The sequence below is a fragment of the Choloepus didactylus genome, chromosome 1 (genome assembly GCF_015220235.1).
Source record: "Choloepus didactylus isolate mChoDid1 chromosome 1, mChoDid1.pri, whole genome shotgun sequence".
NCBI lineage: Eukaryota > Metazoa > Chordata > Mammalia > Pilosa > Megalonychidae > Choloepus > Choloepus didactylus.
The window spans coordinates 239,618,511-239,640,149 of record NC_051307.1 but is presented as its reverse complement, the minus strand read 5'-3'; the positions used below and the strand labels follow the sequence as shown (position 1 = coordinate 239,640,149).

The 21,639-nt window shown below is 45.9% G+C and overlaps 2 protein-coding genes across 12 annotated transcripts in view; one reads left to right on the top strand and one right to left on the bottom strand.

Moving 5' to 3' along the window:
• The first annotated feature begins 2,129 nt into the window (after positions 1-2,129).
• Positions 2,130-9,128, top strand: RPUSD3 (RNA pseudouridine synthase D3). 3 transcript variants are annotated; one of them, XM_037801424.1, is made up of 9 exons: positions 2,130-2,254; positions 2,566-2,705; positions 3,650-3,694; positions 3,831-3,930; positions 5,014-5,121; positions 5,207-5,282; positions 5,527-5,650; positions 7,776-7,915; positions 8,646-9,128. In XM_037801424.1, the coding sequence occupies exons 1-9, from the start codon at positions 2,130-2,132 to the stop codon at positions 8,835-8,837; spliced, it is 1,050 nt and encodes a 349-aa protein (XP_037657352.1). In that variant the 3' UTR covers positions 8,838-9,128. The 3 variants fall into 3 exon arrangements, with proteins under 3 accessions (XP_037657352.1, XP_037657344.1, XP_037657362.1); XM_037801416.1 differs by having other exon boundaries at positions 5,207-5,291; XM_037801434.1 differs by lacking the exons at positions 7,776-7,915; positions 8,646-9,128 and adding an exon at positions 6,455-7,767 and having other exon boundaries at positions 5,207-5,291.
• Positions 4,657-21,639, bottom strand: part of LOC119507947 (tubulin monoglycylase TTLL3-like) — a 38,605-nt gene continuing 21,622 nt past the window's right edge. For 4 of the 9 annotated variants that reach the window (XM_037801287.1, XM_037801295.1, XM_037801325.1 and 1 more), the window contains 5 exons: positions 16,795-17,038; positions 15,244-15,679; positions 12,263-12,698; positions 11,362-11,582; positions 10,837-11,140 (listed from right to left, as the gene is read on the bottom strand). In XM_037801287.1, the coding sequence (XP_037657215.1) occupies positions 10,847-11,140; positions 11,362-11,582; positions 12,263-12,698; positions 15,244-15,679; positions 16,795-17,038 (1,631 nt within the window). In that variant the 3' untranslated portion in view covers positions 10,837-10,846. Of the gene's footprint in view, positions 5,265-6,974; positions 7,125-7,315; positions 7,442-10,836; positions 11,141-11,361; positions 11,583-11,766; positions 11,844-12,262; positions 12,699-15,243; positions 15,680-16,794; positions 17,039-21,639 lie in introns of those variants that run through there. The other 5 variants (XR_005211370.1, XR_005211372.1, XR_005211369.1 and 2 more) reach the window with 4 other exon arrangements.

Here is a 21,639-nt window from a genome sequence, read left to right as displayed (position 1 = left end):
CCAAAAAAAAAAAAAAAAAAAAAAAGTATACGGTTCAATACATTTTGGCAAATTTATACAGTTATATAACCACCATTATAACCAAAGTATAGAACATTTCCATACCAGAAAGCTCCCTTTTGCCCCTTTGTAGTCAATCCCCACCCACCACCTCAGATCCCTAGCAAACACTGTTTTTCATCAGTATAGTTTTGCCTTTTCTAAAATGTTATGTAAAAATCATACAGAATTTTGTCTTTGATGTGGATTTTTAAACAAGGGGTGTGTGTGCATGCAAATGAGTATGAATGTGGTATGAAGAAATATATCAATGAGGTAAAAAATTTAAACAATTCAAAAGGATAAAAAACATGTTAGTTATCTTCCCACCTCTGTTTCCTTCACCAGAAACAACCATGATCTCATTTTGTTTGTCCTTCCAGAAGCACAGACGTATATATGCATAAACCACATGCATATGCATATTCTAGTCTTAATATACTTTACTTGGTTTATTTGATTTATTATATTCTGGAGATTGATTCACATCAGCACACATAGACCTACCCACTTCATCAAAGATTACTCATTCCTGTTCACTCTCTGCAGTTGGCACGATTCAGTTAGCCTCCAAGCTCCTGGAGCTTGAACCATGCTGCATGGTATGGATGTGCTGCAATGGGCTTAACCTCCTCTGTTGATAGATTTAGGTTATTTGCCGCGCGTCTTTTGCTAATGCAAATAATGAACTGAAAAACTACAGAGCTCTTAGTAAATAAATCAAGCAACACACATGTTGAATCTGAAGTGGGGTCCCTTTCCCTTAATCCCAAAACATCTGCAAAGCAACAGTGTTGTGTAAACAGCATTAGGCCATGAGGAGGGGGGAGTGAGACTGGGCCTGTACCAGTTAAAGAAAGCAAAACTTTACCATTTAGGGGAGGCAAAGCTGCGGTTGCACGCATCAGCCAAGCGTAACCCTTTTGACAATAACTGCTCCAGGTCCAAGTGAAACTTTTTGTAGCCCTTTAATAATCAATAGCTGCTCCAGTCCCAAGTGAAACTCTCTGTGAAATTGTTTTTGTGAAATTGTTTTTTATGATCAGTAACTGCTCCAGCTCCAAGTGAAACTCTTTGTGAAATTGTTTTTTTGTGATCAACAGCTAACTGCCAACTCTGCTGCTGTTAGAATAGCTTGCTTGCTTGCGTTTCTAGGATAGGGTTTCTGTCTATATAAGGCACCAGCCCACACAGGTCGCTGCTGCTGCTTACTGAACTCCCTGTGCAGAGTGATAGGCGGCAGTGCCCGGCCGGCTAAATAAAAGGCTCTTTAAATTCCGTTTGGCTGTCTCGTACTTTAACTCGCGGGCACCGTAACAGAATCTAACTTTTATATAGTTCTAATCACAGGATAAAATCCATTTTCTCTTTGCTTTTTTTTTTCACTTAACATCTCATTTCTCCTTGTTTCTTCCCTCTGCCTGTCCCCTCCATCCCACACACACCTTCGCCTCCTGGTGAATTTCTACTAGTTCTCCACAACCCATCTCAGACTGGCGTCTTCGCTGGGAAGCTTTCACTGATTAAATTTATTTCCCCTATAGATCCCAATATAGGACAATTCATGTTTTCCCAGTTTTGAGATTTGTTTTGTTTTTGCTTTGACAAATAAAGCTGTAGTGGCTCTTTCCTGCCACTGGCCTTTACCTCCTTTTGGGTTATGCAGCAGGCGGTTGTCTTCTGAGCAGGTTTACTGGACCGACCATAGGGTGTTCGTGCTAAGTGTTTGTGCGTGTCTGCACGTGCGCGTGCGTGCGCGCGCAAGCGCCAATTTGCCCTACAAACTCGGGAACAATGTTTTTTTTTTTAAGTCAGAAGGCTCCTAAAAACTGGAAAGGTAATTAGAAATCCTCGACGTTTCGTGCCGACTTTGCGCTGACACATTCCTCTAACTCGGAACAATTTCCTCCCATTTTACGCAAGTCTTTCCAGCAAGGCCGGAAGCCCTGCCTTTGCACTTTTCTAAGTCCTGCCTCCTTGCTCGCTATTCTGATCGACAGCCAATACGACCAATCAACGCTCTTTAGGTGAGCGGGGGAGGGGGCAGGAGGCGGTGGGGGGAGGAAGGAGGGCAGCCTTTGTGGATACACATGCGCAGTATCTTCGCACCGGAGATGCGTGGCTGCGGTGTTGTGGGCCGGGTTTTGAGTGGTCGGCGACTGGGGCAAAGGGTCCCCACAGCGCCCCAGGCCGCAGGTTTTAGCGCCGAGGCCGGGTGATTACTTCCTCCCATCGCGTAGGAGGGAGACTTGGGTAGGGGGAGGGGGTGTGTTGGATCTAGATTTAGGTAGATATGGGTTCTAATTCCTGCTCTGCTGTGTGACCCCTCGCAAGTCACTCGGCCTCTCTGAGCCAAAATTCCCTGTTTGTAAAAGGAGGCCAGTCGAATCCGAATTATCGAGAAGCTCAACCCAGACATCCTGAGGCATTTGTATGAGGCGTCAGGAATTGAAGTGAGGTGTGTGGCGATAGGAATGGGCAACACTTCGGGAAACATTCTCCTGTTGCTTCCTCATCCTTTCCTAGGAATCGTCCGCAACCTCGACGCTCCAGCAAACCGTCCGGACCTCTCCGGGACCGGTCTTTCCCGGGGCTGCTGCAGCTGGAGAACCTCAGTCGTGAGGAGCTGGTTAATGTGCTGAGGGCAGCAGTGGTGGAACAGAAAGGTGAGGGATGGGAGGGACTGCTGCACAGAGACCCGGAAAGGAGCCTGTTTCCTCCACCCCCAAGCCTTGTGGGGCATTGGCTGGGTTTCCCACCAAAGCCTAAGGGTCTGGAGTCAGAGAGACCTGGATTCAAATCCTGATTTCACCTCCCACTAGCTGCATGAGCTTGGGCGGGTCACATAAAATCTCTGGACCTCAGCATAATGGGGATAGGTTGTGTATGTGTGTTGGGGAAGGGGAAATGGAAATAACTGGAGAAACTTGCACTATACACTGAGTTAAGGGGATTACTATAATAATTTGTTTATTAATGGACAAAACACAGGCTTTGGGGACAGACATATCTAGGCTCTGTAACTGACTTTCTGTGTGGCTTTAGGAAAATCACTTAATTTCTCTGTGCCTCAATTTGTCCATTCATTTTCTCAGCTATTATTTATTGAGCACCTGCTATGTGCCAGGCACTGTTCTGGGCCTTGGCTATACAGTGCTGAACGAGGTAAATATGGTTCCTTTCTTCAGGCAGCCAGTGTTCCAGTGGGGGAAATGGATTAACCAGAAAATAAATGAACAAGTTACTAGTGATAAGTACTCTGAATAAACTAAAAACATGGTGATGTGATCATGAGGACTGAGAATGGCAAACATTAGATTGGGGATTTGGGCCTCTCTGTGGGGGTAACATTTGAGCCAAGATGATATGAAGGAGCCAGAGATGTGAAAATCTGGGACAGCAAACAACAAGTGCAAAGGTCCTGAGGCAGCAGAAAGCTTGGCATAAGTGAGGTACAGAAAGAAGTTCAGTCCAGGGTGGGATAACTTATTCTGAGGGTCATCGTGGGGCTCACATGGTAAGATGAATGAGAAAGTGCTTTGTAAACTCTTAAGTGCTGAACAGACATTAACTGCTGCTGTTTTTGATGTTGCTGCAATATGTGTTTCAGGACCTCTAGTGACACTGAACAAGCCACAGGGGCTGCCAGTGACAGGTAGGAAAAAGGGACAGAAGGTGGGTGCAGTAAAAGAGGGTTTGATGTCTACGAGGGAGGGAAGAATTAAGAGAATAGGATGGTAGGATGGAGCTTTGGGTCCTGGGAGCAACTTGTACTTTTTCTTCTTTCCCAGGGAAACCTGGAGATCTGACACTGTTTTCAGTGCTGCCAGAGCTGAACCAGTCCCTGGGGCTTGGGCAGCAGGAGCTCCAGATTGTTCAAGCTCCTGGGAAGTAAGTGGTGATGGGTAACAGGAAGGTAGGAGGACAGGGAGCCACCTGGGGAGGAGGGAGGCTGCTTGCCAAATGATGGAAGCAATCCAAGGGTCTATCAGGCAATGAATGGATAAATAAAATATGGTATATATGTACAAGGGAATATTATTCATCCATGAAAAGGAATGAAGTCCTGATGCATGTGACAATATGGATGAACCTTGAAGACATCATGTTAAGTGAAATAAGCCAGACACAAAAGGACAGATACTGTATGATCATGCTGATTTCAAATGATTAGAATAGGCCAACTCATCAAGTCAGAATCTAGAACATAGATTACCAGGCGCAGGGTAGGGATAGAGAATGGGAAGCTAAGGCTGCAAATATACAGGGTTCCTATTTGCAATGATGGAAATTTTTTGGTAATGGATGATAGTGATGATAGCACAACATTGTGAATGCAATTAACAGCACTGAATATTTGAATATGGTGAAAAGGAGAAATTTTAGGTTGTCTCTATGGTACCAGAATAGAAATTAAAAAAAAAAAAGTCTACGGAACTATACAAATCAGTGAACCCTATGTTAAGCCATGGACTATACTTAACTGTACAGTTATAAACATGTGCTTTAATCAGTTGTAACAAATGTTCCACACCAGTGCAAGGTGTTAGTAATAGGGTGGTATATGGGAAATCTGTATTTTATGCATTATTGTTTTGTAAACCACAACTTCTCTAATAAAAAAGAAAATAAATACAATACAATAAAAAATACAATACAGTACAGTACAACTTATATATAAAAACATATATATAAAATTGCTAGTGTAGGGCCTGGCACATGGTAGATACTCAGCCATTGGTGGTAATTGTTATGATAGTTGGCTCTGAGTTCCCTGGGGGCCAGGGCCTAATAAGAAACATATTAAGTTACCTAGTCTTGTTATCAAACAAAGGGAGCCCCTCTCTGTTCCTCAGGAGGAAGTCTGGTGTTACTGTTGGCCTTGAGCAGGCCTGAACCCCTTCTTAGGGGTCTCCCTTTTTTTTGTATGTGAACCCGAGGGCTTTAACTTGCGTATTTGCCCTCTTCCTCCAGGGAGAGCTCTGGACTTGTACTCCTCTCCAGTTGTCCCCAGACTGCAAGCCGCCTCCAGAAGTTCTTTGCTCACTCACGGAGAAACCAGCGACCCACAGCCACCTACTGGTGAGCGATCGTGGGAGACTCCAGGGCAGTGGGGAGGTCCCTGCAGGCCCCTCTGTGACCGCCTCCTGCCCTTTTCTTCACTCAGTGCCATCACTGATGGGATCCCAGCTCCTTTGGAGGGGAAGATCCAAGCAGCTCTGAAACTGGAACACATTGATGGGGTCAGTCTTGTGAGTGAGGGTCTGGTTGAGGAAGAGGAGGGGCCCTTCTGGACATATTACTCCTGACAGAGGAGCTGGAGTATAGACTTGGGGTGGCTGCTTTTCCTGTCCCGTAAGACAGGCAAGTGACCACTGCCTCAACTGTGGTCCTGTCCTGAGTCTGCTGACCTCCAGCAGGGAGGGTCTGGGTGTAGCTCCCCAAGCATATGTGAAGCTTGTTCATTCTTGGGGGCTGGCCCCATAGGTAGTTCCAGTGAATCCCCCATCCCGAAAGGACATCCTGGAAGGTGTCAAGAGGACCCTTAGCCACTTCTGTGTGGTGGCCACGGGCTCTGGCTGTGCCCTGGTCCACCTGCAACCACTTACAGGTGGGTGTGGAGCCCCAGCCTGCAGAACTGTATTTGGCTTGGGTGGGGTGAGCTAGGAGGGTGGGAGGAAGGTGGTGGTCCCCAGGCACAGCCTGGGGAGCATTTGGTGGACAGCAAGGTTATATATGACCAGCTCCATTTGGAGGAGGCAGTGCTCCTGCTCTTGGTCTAGTTGTCATCCTTTGTAGCTCATCTGTCTCTTCTTCATAGCTCTCAGAATCTTCTCTTTGTTTTCGGTGTTCTGCAGTTTTATTGTGCTGAATCTAGGTGTGTGGATTTAGTTTTATTCTGCCTGGGATTCACTGGGAGTCCTGAATCTGAGGATTAAGATATTTAATCCATCCTGGGAGATTCTTACTCTCTCTTAAAGTGTTGCCCCTCCTGCATTCTCTCTTCCTTTTGAATGCCTGATAAACCTATCCTTTTCATTTTACTCGCTATGCCTCTTAAGCTGTCTTTCTTTTCATTTCTTTATCTCTGCTGCACTCTGGGTAATTTCTTTAGATTTACTTTTTAGTTGAGTAATTTTTTATTCAGTTGGGCCTAATCTGTCCAGTTTAACCTGTCCATCAACTGTATTTTTCATTTCCAGAAGTTCTGTTTGGTTATTTTCCAAATAGAAAATACAGCATTTGTTATCATCTCCTATCTTTATTTGCTCTTTTATGTCTTTAATCATTTTAAACACCCTTACTTTATATTCTATTCATGATCATTCCACTGCCTGAAGTTTTGGAGGGTCTAATCCTTTTGAGTTTCTTGTTGATTCTCGCACTTGGATGGTTTATTGTTCTGTGATTACAGATTGTGGATTCATGTTCAGCTGAGCCTTTATCTGTGAGAATCCTTTGTTGCCTGGCTGGGAGGTGCGGCCTTTCCAAGAGGTTCTGTTTTTGCTTCTGCTGGATGCACCAGGGACTCTCTGAGTAGTAATGCCTTGGGGGCAGTTTAAGGATGACCCAAGTGGTGTAAATATGAGCCCCAAACGTGGGTGAGAGTAGGCTCATGGTTGCGAATTCTCAAGGGAACACTTGTTCACTCCTCCCATCCTTCCAGACCTTCACTGGTGGCTGAATTTTCCTTCTGGTCCTCCCTTTCAATTGGATTTCATTTGGGCACCAAATTCTCATCCCTGGCCTCCAGACAGCTCTTAAAACCCAAGCCCCCTGCATACCAAGCCTCTTGGCAACACCCCTGGGACAGTCGAAGCACTGGCTCTCTCTCTTGCTCTGGATTTCTTTTCTTTTTTGTGTGTTTTGGTCTCAGGGATCTTCCTTCCTTTGTGCTTAGGTATATATTTTAAAAGGTGATTGTTACATTTTACCTAGTGTTTCTAGGTGGTTTGTAGCAAGAGGGATTTTAGAATATCCATTCCACCATATTGCCAGAAATGGAAGCAGAGTAGAAGTCCTGGGTTGGATCCCAGCTGATGGTGGCAGACAAGTTACTTCTTTTGGAGCTTCAGTTTTCCTATCTGGAAGACAGAAATGACAATAAGACCTGCCTTACAGGGTTGTCATGAGGATTAAATAAGTTTAACACATATGAGAGATTTCATAGCATACCTCACACATACCTCTCCATTTCTCTATTGGCCAAGGTACTTTTGGTTGCAAGTTTCCCAAAAAACAGTTCTGATTGGTATAAACCAAAAAGAGAACTTACTGGCTCAAATAACAAATCCAGGCACAGCTGGATCCGGAGGCTCAGAGGCTGTCATCAGGAAGCTCTTTCTCCATTTCTTGGTTCTTCCTCCCTGCATGCTGGCTTCATTGTCCCACAGGTTCCCCCCTGGTGAAGGCAGAGATGGTCCCCAGCAGCTCCAGGCTTACATGCCACCAGTTTAGCAACCCCAGCAGGAAACAATTCCTTATTCCCCATAGTTTCAGCAGTAATTTCAGAATTGTGTCTCATCGTGAAGCAATCACAAGGCCCAGGTGGATTGACTTCTGTGCTTGTACTAACCTGGCCACAGACTCCTGTTTGGGGCAGGGATTGGTAGCATTAACCTCACTGAAACCACACGATGTGAGAATGGTGGGTAGTGTTTCCCCAGAGGAAAGGGGGCAGGGGGACAGATCGAGCAGCAGCCCCCCATCTGTCCTGTCTTTCTCTTGTTGCCCAGTGTTCCCCAGTCAACTGCAGGTGCACATGGTCCTACAGCTCTGCCCTGTGCTTGGGGACCACACGTTCTCTGCCCGTGTGAGCACTGTCCTGGGCCAGCGCTTTCTGTTGCCAGCTGAGAGCACCAAGCCTCAAGGACAGGTACTCGGGTGGGGGGTGGGGTGGGCAGCACCCCTAGACATTAGCCCACACCTTGCTGTGGGGCCGTGGGAAAGTGACACCCCTTCTCCTGGCTTCATTCTGCACATCTATTAAATAAGGGAGTTGAACTGGCTGATTTTTAAAGGTCCTTCTAAATCTTTCTTTTGAGTCTGTCTGGTACAGGGAGTAAAAAATAGGCTCTGTGTGTGTGTGTGTGTGTATTAAGATAACTGTTACAGCAGAGTAACTCCAAAGTACCAAACATTTTCTGCTCATGTTAAGTCCTCTAAGCAGTCACCCAGAGACCCAGGCTTTCGCCCTGAATTTTCAACTTTTGGCATCAGGCTCCCCAGGATATTGCTATGCAGCCAGCAGATGAAGTGAGACAGTGCAGGTTCGTTTGGGAGGTTTCCACGGGCCTGGCCTGGACGTGGCATACATACTTCCTCTCACATTCCACTGGTCTCTCCAAACTGCAAGAGGCTGGGAAATGAAATCTGTGTGCCTAGAAGCTTTGAAGCTGATGTAATAAACCCCTTGCCAATTTCTGCTACAATTTGTGTGTGTGTGTGTGTGTGTTTGTGAATATGTGTACGTGGAAGGAAATGAACACCACCTCCACATCAGGGCGGGAGAAAGCACTTCCCTCACCCCTAATTCAGGTAGAGCTCAGTGCTTAGCTGGTTGGAACTTGTGTGTCTGACGCTAACCTGCCTCTCCCCCCACGTAGGTCCTGGATGAAGCCCTCCTCAGACGCCTCCACCTGACCCCCTCCCAGGCTGCCCGGCTTCCCCTTCACCTCCACCTGCATCGTCTCCTCCTCCCAGGGGCCAGGCCTAGGGATGCCCCCATTGAGCTTCAGGCTCCCCTGCCCCCTTATTTCTCCAGGACCTTAGAGCTCCTGAGGCTCCACCAACAATAGTCATCTCTCATTACTGATGCCCACTGGAAAGCAGTGGGGGTCAGGGGAGAGGAGGCCTGCAGCTGAGCACAAAGGATACAAGATCAGAGCTCAGCATACAGTAAGGCCACGGTTGAAGATCCTGGGCTCTGTAGTCAGGGAAATCTCAAATCAAATCCTGGTGAGGTGACTTGCTGTGTGACATTTGGCAAGTGACTTCACCTCTCTGGACTTGAGATGATAAAAAGTACCTACCTCATGGTATTGTTTTGAGGATATGCTGGGAAATTAAATATTTTATCATGGACCCTGCTTTCTGCTGAGTTGAATATATAGTCTTTTTATTTAGCTGTTTCTGTCCCATCCTGGCTAGGAAGAGACTGGTTAGATTTTTTACTTTAAAAAACTGAAATATTTCACACATACAGAAGAGTGTATTAGACATACCTGTGGATTAAAGAATAATTATAAAGTGACATCCACATCACCACCACTCAGGGCCTTCTTTCCTGAGAGTAGCGCAGCAGCTCTCAACCCTAGGTCTACATTAGAATCCCCCCCAGCCCCTCAAGAAGCTTAAAACAATCCCTATGCCTCCCCATGAGTCTGTACCCCTCCCCACCAAAGATTATGGTTTAATTGGTCTGGGTTGGAGACCCTGGCATTGATCTCATTTGAAAACTCCCCAAGGACTTATGATGTTCAGTCCAGGTTGAAAATGACTGTTCTGACTTGGGATATAATTAATTCCTTGCTTTTTTTTTTTTTTTTTTTTAAGTTTTACTGCATACGTATGCATCTTGTTCATTTTGCCTGTTTTTTCAAATTTTCATAAATGGAACAGTGCTGCACCTATTATTTTGTGATTTGCTTTTCCATATTGTGAAATGTATCCACGTTGTATCACATATAGTTTGAATTCCAGGGTTGGGATGCTTCACAGCATTCCATTCTATTCATGGCCATTTCGGTCGTTTGGCTGTTACCAGGATGTTGCTGTGAACCTGCCTGGTTGTGTTTCCTGGTTAACTTAGGCAAGAATTTCTGCACCAGAGAACATGCATCTCCAACTTGACTAGTGGTTGTTTCCTAGCCATAACAAATTACCATAAACCTGCTGGCTTAAAAATTATTCCCTTCCAGTTCTGGAGGACAAAATCAAGGTGTGGCAGGCTCTAGGGAAGAACTTTCCCTGCGGCTTGCAGCGTCTGGTGGCTCTGGGCATTCCTTGGCTTGCATATGCATCACTAATCTCTGTCTCCACCTTCAAGTGGCCTTCTCTGAGTCTGACGTCTCCTCTTCTGTCTCTTCAAGAAACGGTCATTGGATTTAGGGCCAACCCAGATAATCCAGGATGATCTCAAAAATCTTTAACTTAATTACATCTGCAAAGGCTCTTTTTTTTTTTTTTTTTCAACCAAGCTCACATTCACAGGTTCTAGATGGATCTATCTTTTGGGGGAGGGGGAGGCACCATTCAATCCCATTATTATTTGGAAAAGCCAAACTTTTTTGGATGGGTGTGGCTTGGATATTTCATTTTTGAGTGACTTTTCCCCCTGCCAGGGAAGGGACAGAGCCACTGCCCCTAAGAAGGGCTGGGCTTTAGGCAAGTTCCACCCTTTCCTTTAAGTCTTTATGTTGCAAATGTCCCTGCGCCCACTAGATGTCATTCTGCCACCAGCCCAGCTCCGCTGGGGTTAGGGATGGGGTCTCCTGGTGGTCAGCATTCGGGCAGTGTGTTCCTGCCTCCTCCTCACTGCTTGGGATCTTAGGCAAGCCAGGTTTCAGACTCAGTGTTCCTCATCAATAAAATGAAATTTGATCCCTCTCCTGTAATCCAAGGATCAGAGGTGCCAGGGGAATGGCTGAATTGGAAGCCCTGTGGCACTAAGTGGGAATTCTGGGTCTTGCTTCATGGAGGAGTTGCTGATAGCCTCTAGCTCTCACTCTGAACCTTGGGTTGTAGGCCCCCATCCCAACCCTGCCACTTCCCCCTCAATTAGAAATGACACCGAGCTCAGAACACTTCACTTGCTCCTTTTTATTTGGTCCTGGGGCCAGGACAGGGGTAGTGGGGATCGAAGTGGGGGCTTCTCCAGCTTCACATCCCCCATGCCCCCCAGCCTCTGGGATGCATCGTTAAGGGGCAGGGGTTCAGGGGGGCTCTGCCCCTCCACGAAGCATGCCTCAGCCTTGTGTTTGTTGCAGAGTCTGGCCTTGAACTTGCCTTTGGCCTTGACCTTCCTATGGGTGCTAGGAAGAGTTCCGACTTCAAAGGGCAGAGACCACAAGGCGTTTCCAGAATAGGGGCTGCGAAGGCTCTGGGGAGCAATGGGGCTCAGTGTGAAAGGAGGGGAGAGGGGGAAGAGACAATCAGGAAATCTGTCCAAGAAGGGAGTTCTGGGGGTGGGGGGTGGGGCAGTAAATAAGCCCTTCCCTTGGGGCTCCAGCCAGCCTGGCAGCTGCCCTCTGCCTGTTTGCCATCTAAGCCCTAACCCCATGTTCAGCACCCACCAGAGTGCTGCCACAGTTTGAGACCTACCTTGCCTGGCTTCCAGCCTCTGGGCTTGACCTCAGATGTAGGCGGGAGGGCAATCAAAACCTTGGCGGTAGGTAGAGTCAGCAAGGCCTTGCCTGTGTTCGACAGGGCTCTAGGGCCCGCCAGCTTGCTGTGCTGCAGCTTGAGGACCCGCCCCTGCGGTCGGAGCACGTGGGGAGAAGGCAGCCGGGCCTTGGTGGGGAGGCTGGGGAAGCAGTAAGGAGCTGTGGGAATAAGGGAGGCTGTGAGGGCCTGAGGAGGGGCAGGGCAGGCCAACTGCCCCACAGGGGTGCACGGGGTAGGAGGGCAGGGCTGGGGGTGGGTGGATAGGGGTGAGGGCAGACACAGCCTTCCCAGTTCCTCTTCCAGAGGCAGCAGGAAGAACACGAGGTTTGGAGTCCAACAGACCTGGGTCTGCGTCCCAGCTCTGCCCCTTCTGAGCTGTGCAATCTTGGGCAACTTCCTTAAACTTCCTGATTCCTCGGCTGGAAAATGGGGATAATAGCACCTACCTTGCTAGGTGGTTATGAGAACTAAAGGAGCTGATTAGGTAGCGACACAGAGTAAACTGTTAAGTGCTGTAAAAATATTAGTTCCTTTCCCCCAGAGGCGAACTTTGCATGCAAGCAAAGGCAGAACACTGCAGCAGGAAAAGCTTGGGCTCTGGAGAGAGATGGACCTGGGATTGAGTCCTGGAATCCTTGAAAGAGACCTCCCTTGCAGGGTGAAGGGGAAAATACTCATTGGATTGTGTGTTAAAAAAAAATACTTTGTGAGTGGTGCTTTTTCTTGCAACTGGGGGGTGGAGTGGGGAGCAGATCCCAGTGGTTGGGGTTGGGAGGGGCTTCGATAGCAGAGAGAAGTTTCCTTGGGACATGCCGGGGTTTGAGGGGAGTGGTCTTACCCAGGGCCTGGGGGTTCTTCGGACTCAGTGGCAATCTGTTCAAGGGGTGGGACTGCCTGTCCCCATTAGCAAAGGTCGTGGTGAAAACGCAGCCCATTCTGGTGGCAGGGGTGTCCCACTTCTGGAGACTAGGGTGGACCAGGGCGGTGGCACTTTTCGCCTTGCCTTTCTTCCCCTTTCCGGGGGCCGAGGCGGTGGCAGTAGAGTCTGGCTTCTCAATGTGCCCCAGGCTCCTGGCCCCAGCCACTTTCCTAGAAGATGACCTGGAGGTGGGGGTCCCTGAGTCCTTGTCCTCCCCAGAACCTTGCTGGGTGAGCAGATGAGGGAGTGACGGACGGACGGCCATCCGCCGGTGACACATTGCACTGGGTTTCTTGATGGTGGAGCCCTCCACCAGGAGCCGGATGCCCACATAATGGGGCACCTCCACGACGGCCTGTGGGGAAGAAGAGGAGACAAGGCCTGCTCAGTCTGGCAGGACGCAGGGCAGAGATGGGTGCAATTAAATTTCTGGGGTACCTGGTCAGAAGACGTTCCTAGGCTGAATAACGGGAAGCCCACCTCTGCCTTCTAAGGTGTCTGGCCCTGGAGAGGCACAGGGCTGTGGGATGAGGGATCCTGGGACTGGTGACCAAGAGCTGGGGGCGGTGGTTGGCGTCCTAGCCATGCCCCCACCAGCACCCCTCCAGCCCACTGCCTTCCTAAGCTGTCCCCAGCTCCTGAAGTGTGGGTCAGCTGGCTCCATGCCATATTCCATTGTTGATGGATAGTTGTCTGAGATAAACCAATCAGATTCTCTGCAGAGAAAACTTGAGTTAAGACATCCAGACAGATGAGAGTCTTGGAATCTGTCTTGTGTGAACCCAAGTTATAGGAAGGCAGAAACTAAGAGCCCTAAAGAAGGAAGTCTGTGGAGAGAATGAAGCAGCAAATGTGCAGGAGGAGGCAGGCAACAGGGCCCAAGAGAGGTGCTCCCTTACAATTTCCAGCTCCTAGGAAGCCAAACTGTACTTCCTGCAGCTGGACTCTGGGAGAGTCCTCTGTGTCTTGCTAACATTAATCTTGAGCTAGTTTGAGGGGTTTTCCCTTGTCATCAAAGGATCCCAGTGAGAATGTAGCTAAACATCAGAATCACATGGAGCTTGTTAAAAATAGTTATCAAAAAAAAAAAAAAAAGTTCCCTTAGGAAGAGCTCATTTGTACAGCTGAACCTCAGCTAATAAATGTAGAAGGTATGATAGAATTGGAAATGTACTATTTTGTAACTCTAATAAAATAGGCAAGAATCAAAACTGGATGTCAAAACAATAAGGTGAAAAGGAGGATAGGAAAATGTGTAATTTGCACATAGCCAAAGTATCATCTTACAAATTGATAACTGCACAGAGGAGGATGTACCTTACAATGGAGAGATCTGGGAGCCACCACCTTAACCCACAGTCCAACTTAGCATCACTAATAGGGAGGCACGAGGGTGCCTCGTGATGACACACGAAGTACCCAGCATCACCTCGTGAGCATCCTTGCCAAAAATGTTTAGCCTGAACCTCGTCAAGCTTTCTGACCTAACTTCTTGTTTACAGGACATTCAAAAGACAGAAGGACAAGTTAAACACCACAAGGGAACAATCAGATAAATCCAGAATGTGGGACAGTTTTACAAAACAACCAGTCTGGTCTCTTCAAAAGAGCAAAACTATGGGGAAAAAAAAGTGGTAGGGCTGTCTCATATTAAAAGAGATTTAAGAGACAAACAACAAATGCAAGGTGTGAACCTTGATTAGATGTTGCTTAGAAAAAAAATAAAATAAAAATCAGCTATAAAAGATGTTTGGGTGACAACCAAGGGAATTTGGAAAATGCAGATGACAGACATTTTGAATCATTCTCTGGGGGTTGGGCATCCTGGTATTTCTCTTTTCAGAAAACTTTCTGGGTGACTCTAGCTTATGAACCAGCATTTGGGAACAACTGCACCTAAACATTACCTTCCCCCTTGGAGCTTTGTCTTATTTTCCTCTCCTTTTACAGCATCTCAGTTACATTTTTTTGAAACCAAAATGCCAACATATTAATTTAAAATATGATCAGAAAATGTGGCAAAGACTCAGCCACTTGGGTCATGTGATCATAACATCCTCTTTTTGCAGTCAAACTTTGAGGGAACCCTGATTGGAAGCCCTAAATTAAACTGCCACAAGAAATTATTGCCAAGAAGCTCAGAAACTCAAGAAATTGGTTTTCTGACTGTTTTATCCTATACTTTTCCACAAGTGGACTAAAATCTTTTTTTGGGAACAAGATGAGTAAAACAATTAAGATGAGTACAATCTTTTTAATAGTAATAATAGCAGTTACCAGTAATTGACTCTTACTGTGTTCTAGGTGTTTTATATGTGGTGACATGAACAATGAAACTCCTAACAACCTTTTTAGGTAATAACAATAGCTAAAGCTTGTGTTGCATTTACTAAATGCCAGGCATGGTTCTAAAGTGCTTTACTTCTATCAACGTGTTTATTTCTCACAACAATCTATGAGGTAGGTAGTATTTTCACTTCCACTTTACAGATGAGGAAACTGAGACCTGGAGGTTAGGAACTTGTCCAGAGTCACACAACTCATAGTTATTGTGCACGGATTTGAATTGAGGGAGGTTCCGAAGTCTACGCTCTTAACACTAAGCCATGCTACCTCTCTAGAAATATTATCTGTATATATCAACCCATTGCATCCTCCCAAACCCCCGGAGAAAGATGGTAATATTGTCCCCATTTTATAGATGAAGAAACTGAGGCTCAGGGAGGTGACGTGGTTGCACTAAGTCACTGTGGCAAGACTGGGACTTGAACCTGGGGCTGTGTGACTGCAGAGCCTGTGTGCTTCACTATGGGGCTCCCTGAGAGAAGGGGCAGTCATCTTGGCAGGGAGTGTGGGAAAGGGTCTGAGCGCAGGGTCCTGCCCGGGCAGGGCCACCTCACCTGCTTGTAGATGAGCTCGAAAGCCCCTGTGTCACAGTTGCGGTCCTGCTGCCGGTCGATGACCACGCGGAGGGTGTCGGCCTGCACGCCGGCACAGAGCTGGGCGGTGACAGCCGTGGAGGGTGCCATGGTGGGGCTGGCATTGATCTCGATCAGCCATGGCTGGAAGTCCTCCCCAAACACAAAGTCAGCACCGTAGAGCTCGAAGCTGGCCTTCCGGCACTGCACGGTGTCCTGGGAGGTCTGCAGCACGTGGATCACAGCGGCCTTCATGCCAGGCACAATGACAGTGGACCAAGCCTTCGGGGCCCCCATCTCCTGCAGGTGGGCCTGGAACTTCTGGCTGGACCACATGTTGTCTTGGGGCAGCAGCGGGTGCCGGTGGCACGAGTTCTCCAGGTGCTTCTGGATGGAGTTGTTGCACAGGTGCACTGAGCTGGGGCAGAAAGCAGAGAGCTGAGGTCCTGGCCCCTTGTGCCATTCCCATCCAAACTCAGAAGGCAGGCAGACCCTGGAACCAGCCCACGGCCACCCTTGACAATTAAGTTGGAGATGGGGCTCAGCTTTGGGGACAAGGGGGACTAAAGAAGTCAGAACCAGTCGTATCTCTCAGGGGCCCCTCTGAGGACACTCACAATGGGGACTGCAGTGTCAAGTGCCCTGTGCATAATCTCAGTTAACCCTCCCAGTACTTAGAAGCTAAGAAGGTGGGTAAGAGTAAGGGCCCTGGATAGTCACCAAGACATGTGTTCAAGTCCCATCTTCACCAGTGATTAGTTGGGAGCTCTTAGGCAAGTCCTTTAACCATCCTGATTCCTCATTTCACATCTGTAAAATGGGGGTAACACTCATACCCACTTCAGTGGGCTATTATGAAAAATGACTGAGATAATATTCATGAGGTGCTTAGCCCCCACCAATACACAGCACTCAACAATTGATAGCTATAATTATGTTTCCTATTACTGCCTCCATTCTTCAGATGTGGAAACTGAGGCTTAAATAGGTTTTTCACTTGAGCAAAGTCCACACAGCTTGGAAGCTGTAGAGATGGAATTTGAACCCAGGCTTCAACCAGGTTTCCTCTCACCTCTCTCTCCAATCTAAAACTGCAACTGGCCTCTCCTCTCACCTTTCTCCTGATCCCCCCCTCCTTTAGTCTCTTGACATTTTCTCCTTTCTTTCATGTATCACCTTCTAACAGGTAATTTTACTTTGATGTTCACTACTTATTGTCTGTTTTTCCCCGCTAGGATGAGAGCTTTTTGAAAGCTGTGATCTTGTTTTGTTCACTGTTGTATCCCAAGTGCCTAGACCACTGAATGGCACATGGTACACACTCACTAAGTATTTGCTGGATGGCTTGAAGGATGGTTGGTTGGATGGAGGGAGGGATGGATGGACTGGGTGGGTGGATGGATGGACAGCCTGCCTGCAGAGCCTGTGTCTGGAGCCCAGGGTTGTGAGATTCCACTGCACTGTAATTGCCTGCTTGCTTGCCATCTTCCCAACTAGACTAGGAACACATGGGAGGTGACTGGTGGGGCTCACTTGTCCAGGTTCTTCAGGGAGAAGGGCTGCGTGGAGAAGCGGATGTAGCTTTCACGGTAGAACCATACAGTAAGTGGGTTCCAGTCGGTCACCAGGAACCACTGTCTCAGGTCAAATTTGGTGCCAAAGATGAGCAGAGGCCGCTCAATATACTTCTGCACCACCCACTTGCCATCCTTTATCACCAGAGGGTTGCCATCCACCAGTTTTAGCATCTCCTCCAGGTGGTCCATGCACATAATACCTACGGGGGAAGGTGGTATAGGGGGGTCAGGGGTCAGGAGGTCAGGCTTGGGCTGAGAGGAGGGCCATGGGATCATGCACAGCTCACCACAAGCCCTCATTCTCACAAAACTGATAGGGCCAAGTGGGGAAGGCTGCCTCCCTCCATCAGAACCCTGTTCCCTTAGGGAAAGCTGAGAATCTGCCAAAGATTTTAATTTTTAAAAAATTAACCAGTTTTATTTTATTGAACAGGAATATAGACACAGATTAAAATTCAAATAGTATCTACTTCGGGGATTTAAAAAAAATCATGTGCATATATATTACTATGATTACCCCTCTCCCCCCAAAAAATTAACAGAATATAAACGACAAAAATCAGATAGTACAAAAGGGAAAAGAATAAAAAAAAGCGTCCTTCCCCTATTTCCAAGTCCTTATGGATATCTTCTCACGTGAGAATCTATATGTGCTTTTGTTTCATGGGATTATATAAATTAAAACATGTTAAGGGTTTAGAACAGAGCTTGGCACATGGTAAGCATTCAATAAATGTTAACTTATATTATTATTAGAATAAATTTCTAGCAGAATTTCATTTTATGTTGCCAAGTTGACCTCCAAAGATGTTCTACCAATTTGCATGCCCAACAAAAATGTATGAGATTTTGTGTTTCTCATATCCTATCCAACACTGTTGATTATTAATTTTCTTTTCATTTCTCCTAGGTAGAAAATATCATCTCATTTTAGTTTCATCTCTTTTATAATGAGTGAAGTTAAGTATCTAATGCATATAAGGAAAATATCAGAACCCCTTTACAAACCAAACATACACATTCACAAATTAATTTCACTCCTTCATTGTTTAGACCCAGCAACCTGATCACCTGCCAGTGGTACAAAATAATTTGTATCTGGTTCCCAAACCAGATCCTTTCTCAAACAACCAGAGAGACTACCAAGAGTCCCAAGAACATGCTGCCTCGTGTAATAGAAAACTGACTCTTCATACCCTTTGACCCAATAATCTCATCTCTAAGCTTGTATCCTAAGGAAATATAAGGCCACAAAAATATCTGTACAGGATGTTCACCACAGTGTTGCTTGCAATAGCAAAAAAAAGAAAAGAAAAGAAAAATACTGGAAATAATTTAAATATCCAACAGGAAAGGAGGTGATTCATAGATGATGGTACATCCAAACATTCTATGCAGCTGTCAAAAGGAACGAGGTAAGAGTACATACTGTACTCATATAAAATTCAAAAGTGGGTAGTACTAATCTATGGCATTATAAGTCAGGATGGCAGTTATTGCTGTGAGGAGGTAGAGATTGGGAGGAGGGATGGACAGGGGGGCCTCTGGGGTGCAGATAGTCTTATTTCCTGATCTGCATGTTGGTTACACGAGTGTGTTCACTTTATAAAAATTCATGGAGCTGTAGACTCACAATGAATGTCCTCTTCAGTGAAGTGTATCATGTGTACATTTAATTAAGCATTTTTAAAATGGAGGTGAAATGTTGAAATTTGATGATAGATATATGGTGATTCATATTATTCTCTCTACTTTTGTGTATGTTTGAAAGCGTCTTTAATAGGTTAAAAACATAAAAAAAACATAAAGCGGGTCTAGAGCTACTGAAATGGAGTGATCTCCAATATCAAGTATTAAGAAAAAAAAGAAAGATGCAAAATGCAATATGTGATGCTGGGTGGGATCTAATAATTAAGGAGAAAAGGCTCAAAAGGACATTTTTGGGATATATGAAAAAATTGGAATATAGACTGTAAGGTTTACATCAATGTTAAATTTCTTGAACTTGATAACTGCACTTAAGGTAATTACATAAGAGAGAGCCTTGTTTTTAGGAAATGCAGATGGAATTATTATGTGTTTAAGGAGCATGATATGTGCAACCTGCTCTCAGATGTTCAGAAAATAGATAAATAGTATATTAGATATAGAATGTTACACTAAATGTGGCACAATGTTAAAATTGGTGGATCTGGGTATCTGGGGAGATAGGAGTATGCTGGAGTTCTCTGTATGGGATTTGTATTATTTTTGCAACTGTCCTATAAGTTTGAAATTATTTCAAAATATAAAGTTTAAAGAAAAAAAAAGAGGTACAAAAAAGAAATGAGTTATACTATCATGGAGAGATACAATAAATAAATAAAAAAGAAGGCTTCAGAATACTACGTTCTTGTTTAAAAATTTAAGCATACATATACTTACACACACATACATATGTATACAAATGCAAAGAAGAAAGCATGAAAAGAAACACACAAAAAAGTTATCAGTAGTTATCTCTTAGTGAAATCAGGGGTCTCTTTAACTTTCTTCTTTGTACTTTTCTGTATCATCTGATTTCATATTACAAAGAAAACATAACATTTTCATAATTGGAGAAAAAAAGAATAAAACAAATTTCAAGGCAGCAAAAGAAAAGAACCTGATGCTGACTTTGAAGTGACATCCCCAAAAGGAGTTTCCCAAGTCTGCGGAGCTGAAACAGCTTCCCTGGGACATGAATAATCTCACTGAGGGCTGTATTTAGAGGGATCTGGTGCCAAAAGAATGTTTTCTACATTTCAGGAGTTGTCAAGGCCATTAGAGTCTAATAAACCATCCCAGCTTGCTGGCTTCCCTTTTGAAATTCCATTTTCACTTGGCCAAGCAACCATAATAATCCTTAACAAGAATAGCACGTAATTACATAGCAGTTCCCATGTAAAGGCACAGGCTCTAAGTACTTTACATTTGCTAACTCATTTAATCCTCTTGGGTCCGTATAGTTGGTGCCATCTGACTGATGAGGAAAATGAGGCACAGAAGAGGTTAACTGGATAGCTCAAAGTCTTACAAGGAACAGGAGGCAAAGCTGGGGTTTGATCGAGAGGTCACTCTGGTGGACATTCTTATGCACTATATAGATAACACCTCTTAGGTTTTAATGTATTGGGACAGCTAGAAGTAAATACCTGAAACTACCAAACTCCAACCCAGTAGTCTGGACTCCTGAAGACGTTATATAATAATGTAGATTACAAGGGGTGACAGTGTGATTGTGAAAGCCTTGTGGATCACACTCCCTTTATCTAGTGTATGGATGGATGAGTAGAAAAATGGGGATAAAAACTAAATGACAAATAGGGTGGGATGGGGGGATGGTTTGGGTGTTCTTTTTTTACTTTTATTTTTTATTCTTATTCTGATTCTTTCTGATGTAAGGAAAATGTTCAAAATAGATTGTGGATTAAGGAGGAGGCGGGGCAAGATGGCAGACTGGTGAGCTGTATATTTTAGTTACTCCTCCAGGAAAGTAGGTAGAAAGCCAGGAACTGCGTGGACTGGACACCACAGAACAATCTGTCTTTGGGCATACTTCATACAACACTCATGAAAATGTCGAACTGCTGAGATCAGCGAAATCTGTAAGTTTTTGCGGCCAGGGGACCTGCGCCCCTCCCTGCCAGGCTCAGTCCCGTGGGAGGAGGGGCTGTCAGCTTCGGGAAGGAGAAGGGAGAACTGCAGTGGCAGCCCTTATCGGAAACTCATTCTACTGATCCAGACTCCAACCATAGATAGACTGAGACCAGACACCAGAGAATCTGAGAGCAGCCAGCCCAGCAGAGAGGAGACAGGCATAGAAAAAAAAACAACAACACGAAAAACTCCAAAATAAAAGCAGAGGATTTTTGGAGTTCTGGTGAACACAGAAAGGGGAAGGGTGGAGCTCAGGCCTTGAGGCGCATATGCAAATCCCGAAGAAAAGCTGATCTCTCTGCCCTGTGGACCTTTCCTTAATGGCCCTGGTTGCTTTGTCTATTAGCATTTCAATAACCCATTAGATCTCTGAGGAGGGCCCTTTTTTTTTTTTTTTTAATCCTTTTTTCTTTTTCTAAAACAATTACTCTAAGAAACCCAATACAGAAAGCTTCAAAGACTTTCAATTTGGGCACGTCAAGTCAAGAGCAGAACTAAGAGAGCTCTGAGACAAAAGGCAATAATCCAGTGGCTGAGAAAATTCACTAAACACCACAACTTCCCAAGAAAAGGGGGGTGTCCGCTCACAGCCACCATCCTGGTGGACAGGAAACACTCCTGCCCATCGCCAGCCCCATAGCCCAGAGCTGCCCCAGACAACCCAGTGTGACGGAAGTGCTTCAAATAACAGGCACACACCACAAAACTGGGCGTGGACATTAGCCTTCCCTGCAACCTCAGCTGATTGTCCCAGAGTTGGGAAGGTGGAGCAGTGTGAATTAACAAAGCCCCATTCAGCCATCATTTGAGCAGACTGGGAGCCTCCCTACACAGCCCAGCAGCCCAGAACTGCCCTGGGGGGACGGCACTCACCTGTGACATAGCACAGTCATCCCTCAACAGAGGACCCGGGGTGCACAGCCTGGAAGAGGGGCCCACTTGCAAGTCTCAGGAGCCATACGCCAATACCAAGGACTTGTGGGTCAGTGGCAGAGACAAACTGTGGCAGGACTGAACTGAAGGATTAGACTATTGCAGCAGCTTTAAAACTCTAGGATCACCAGGGAGATTTGATTGTTAGGGCCACCCCCCCTCCCCGACTGCCCAGAAACACGCCTCACAT

What these genes read in the sequence shown, in the direction of transcription:
- RPUSD3 (XM_037801416.1), top strand. Translation starts at nt 2,130, where the DNA reads ATGCGCAGTATCTTCGCACCGGAGATGCGTGGCTGCGGTGTTGTGGGC. An exon ending in GGTTTTAGCGCCGAGGCCGG is followed by an intron (nt 2,255 to 2,565) that starts GTGATTACTTCC and finishes ATCCTTTCCTAG; the next exon opens with GAATCGTCCGCAACCTCGAC. An exon ending in CGACCCACAGCCACCTACTG is followed by an intron (nt 5,122 to 5,206) that starts GTGAGCGATCGT and finishes TTCTTCACTCAG; the next exon opens with TGCCATCACTGATGGGATCC.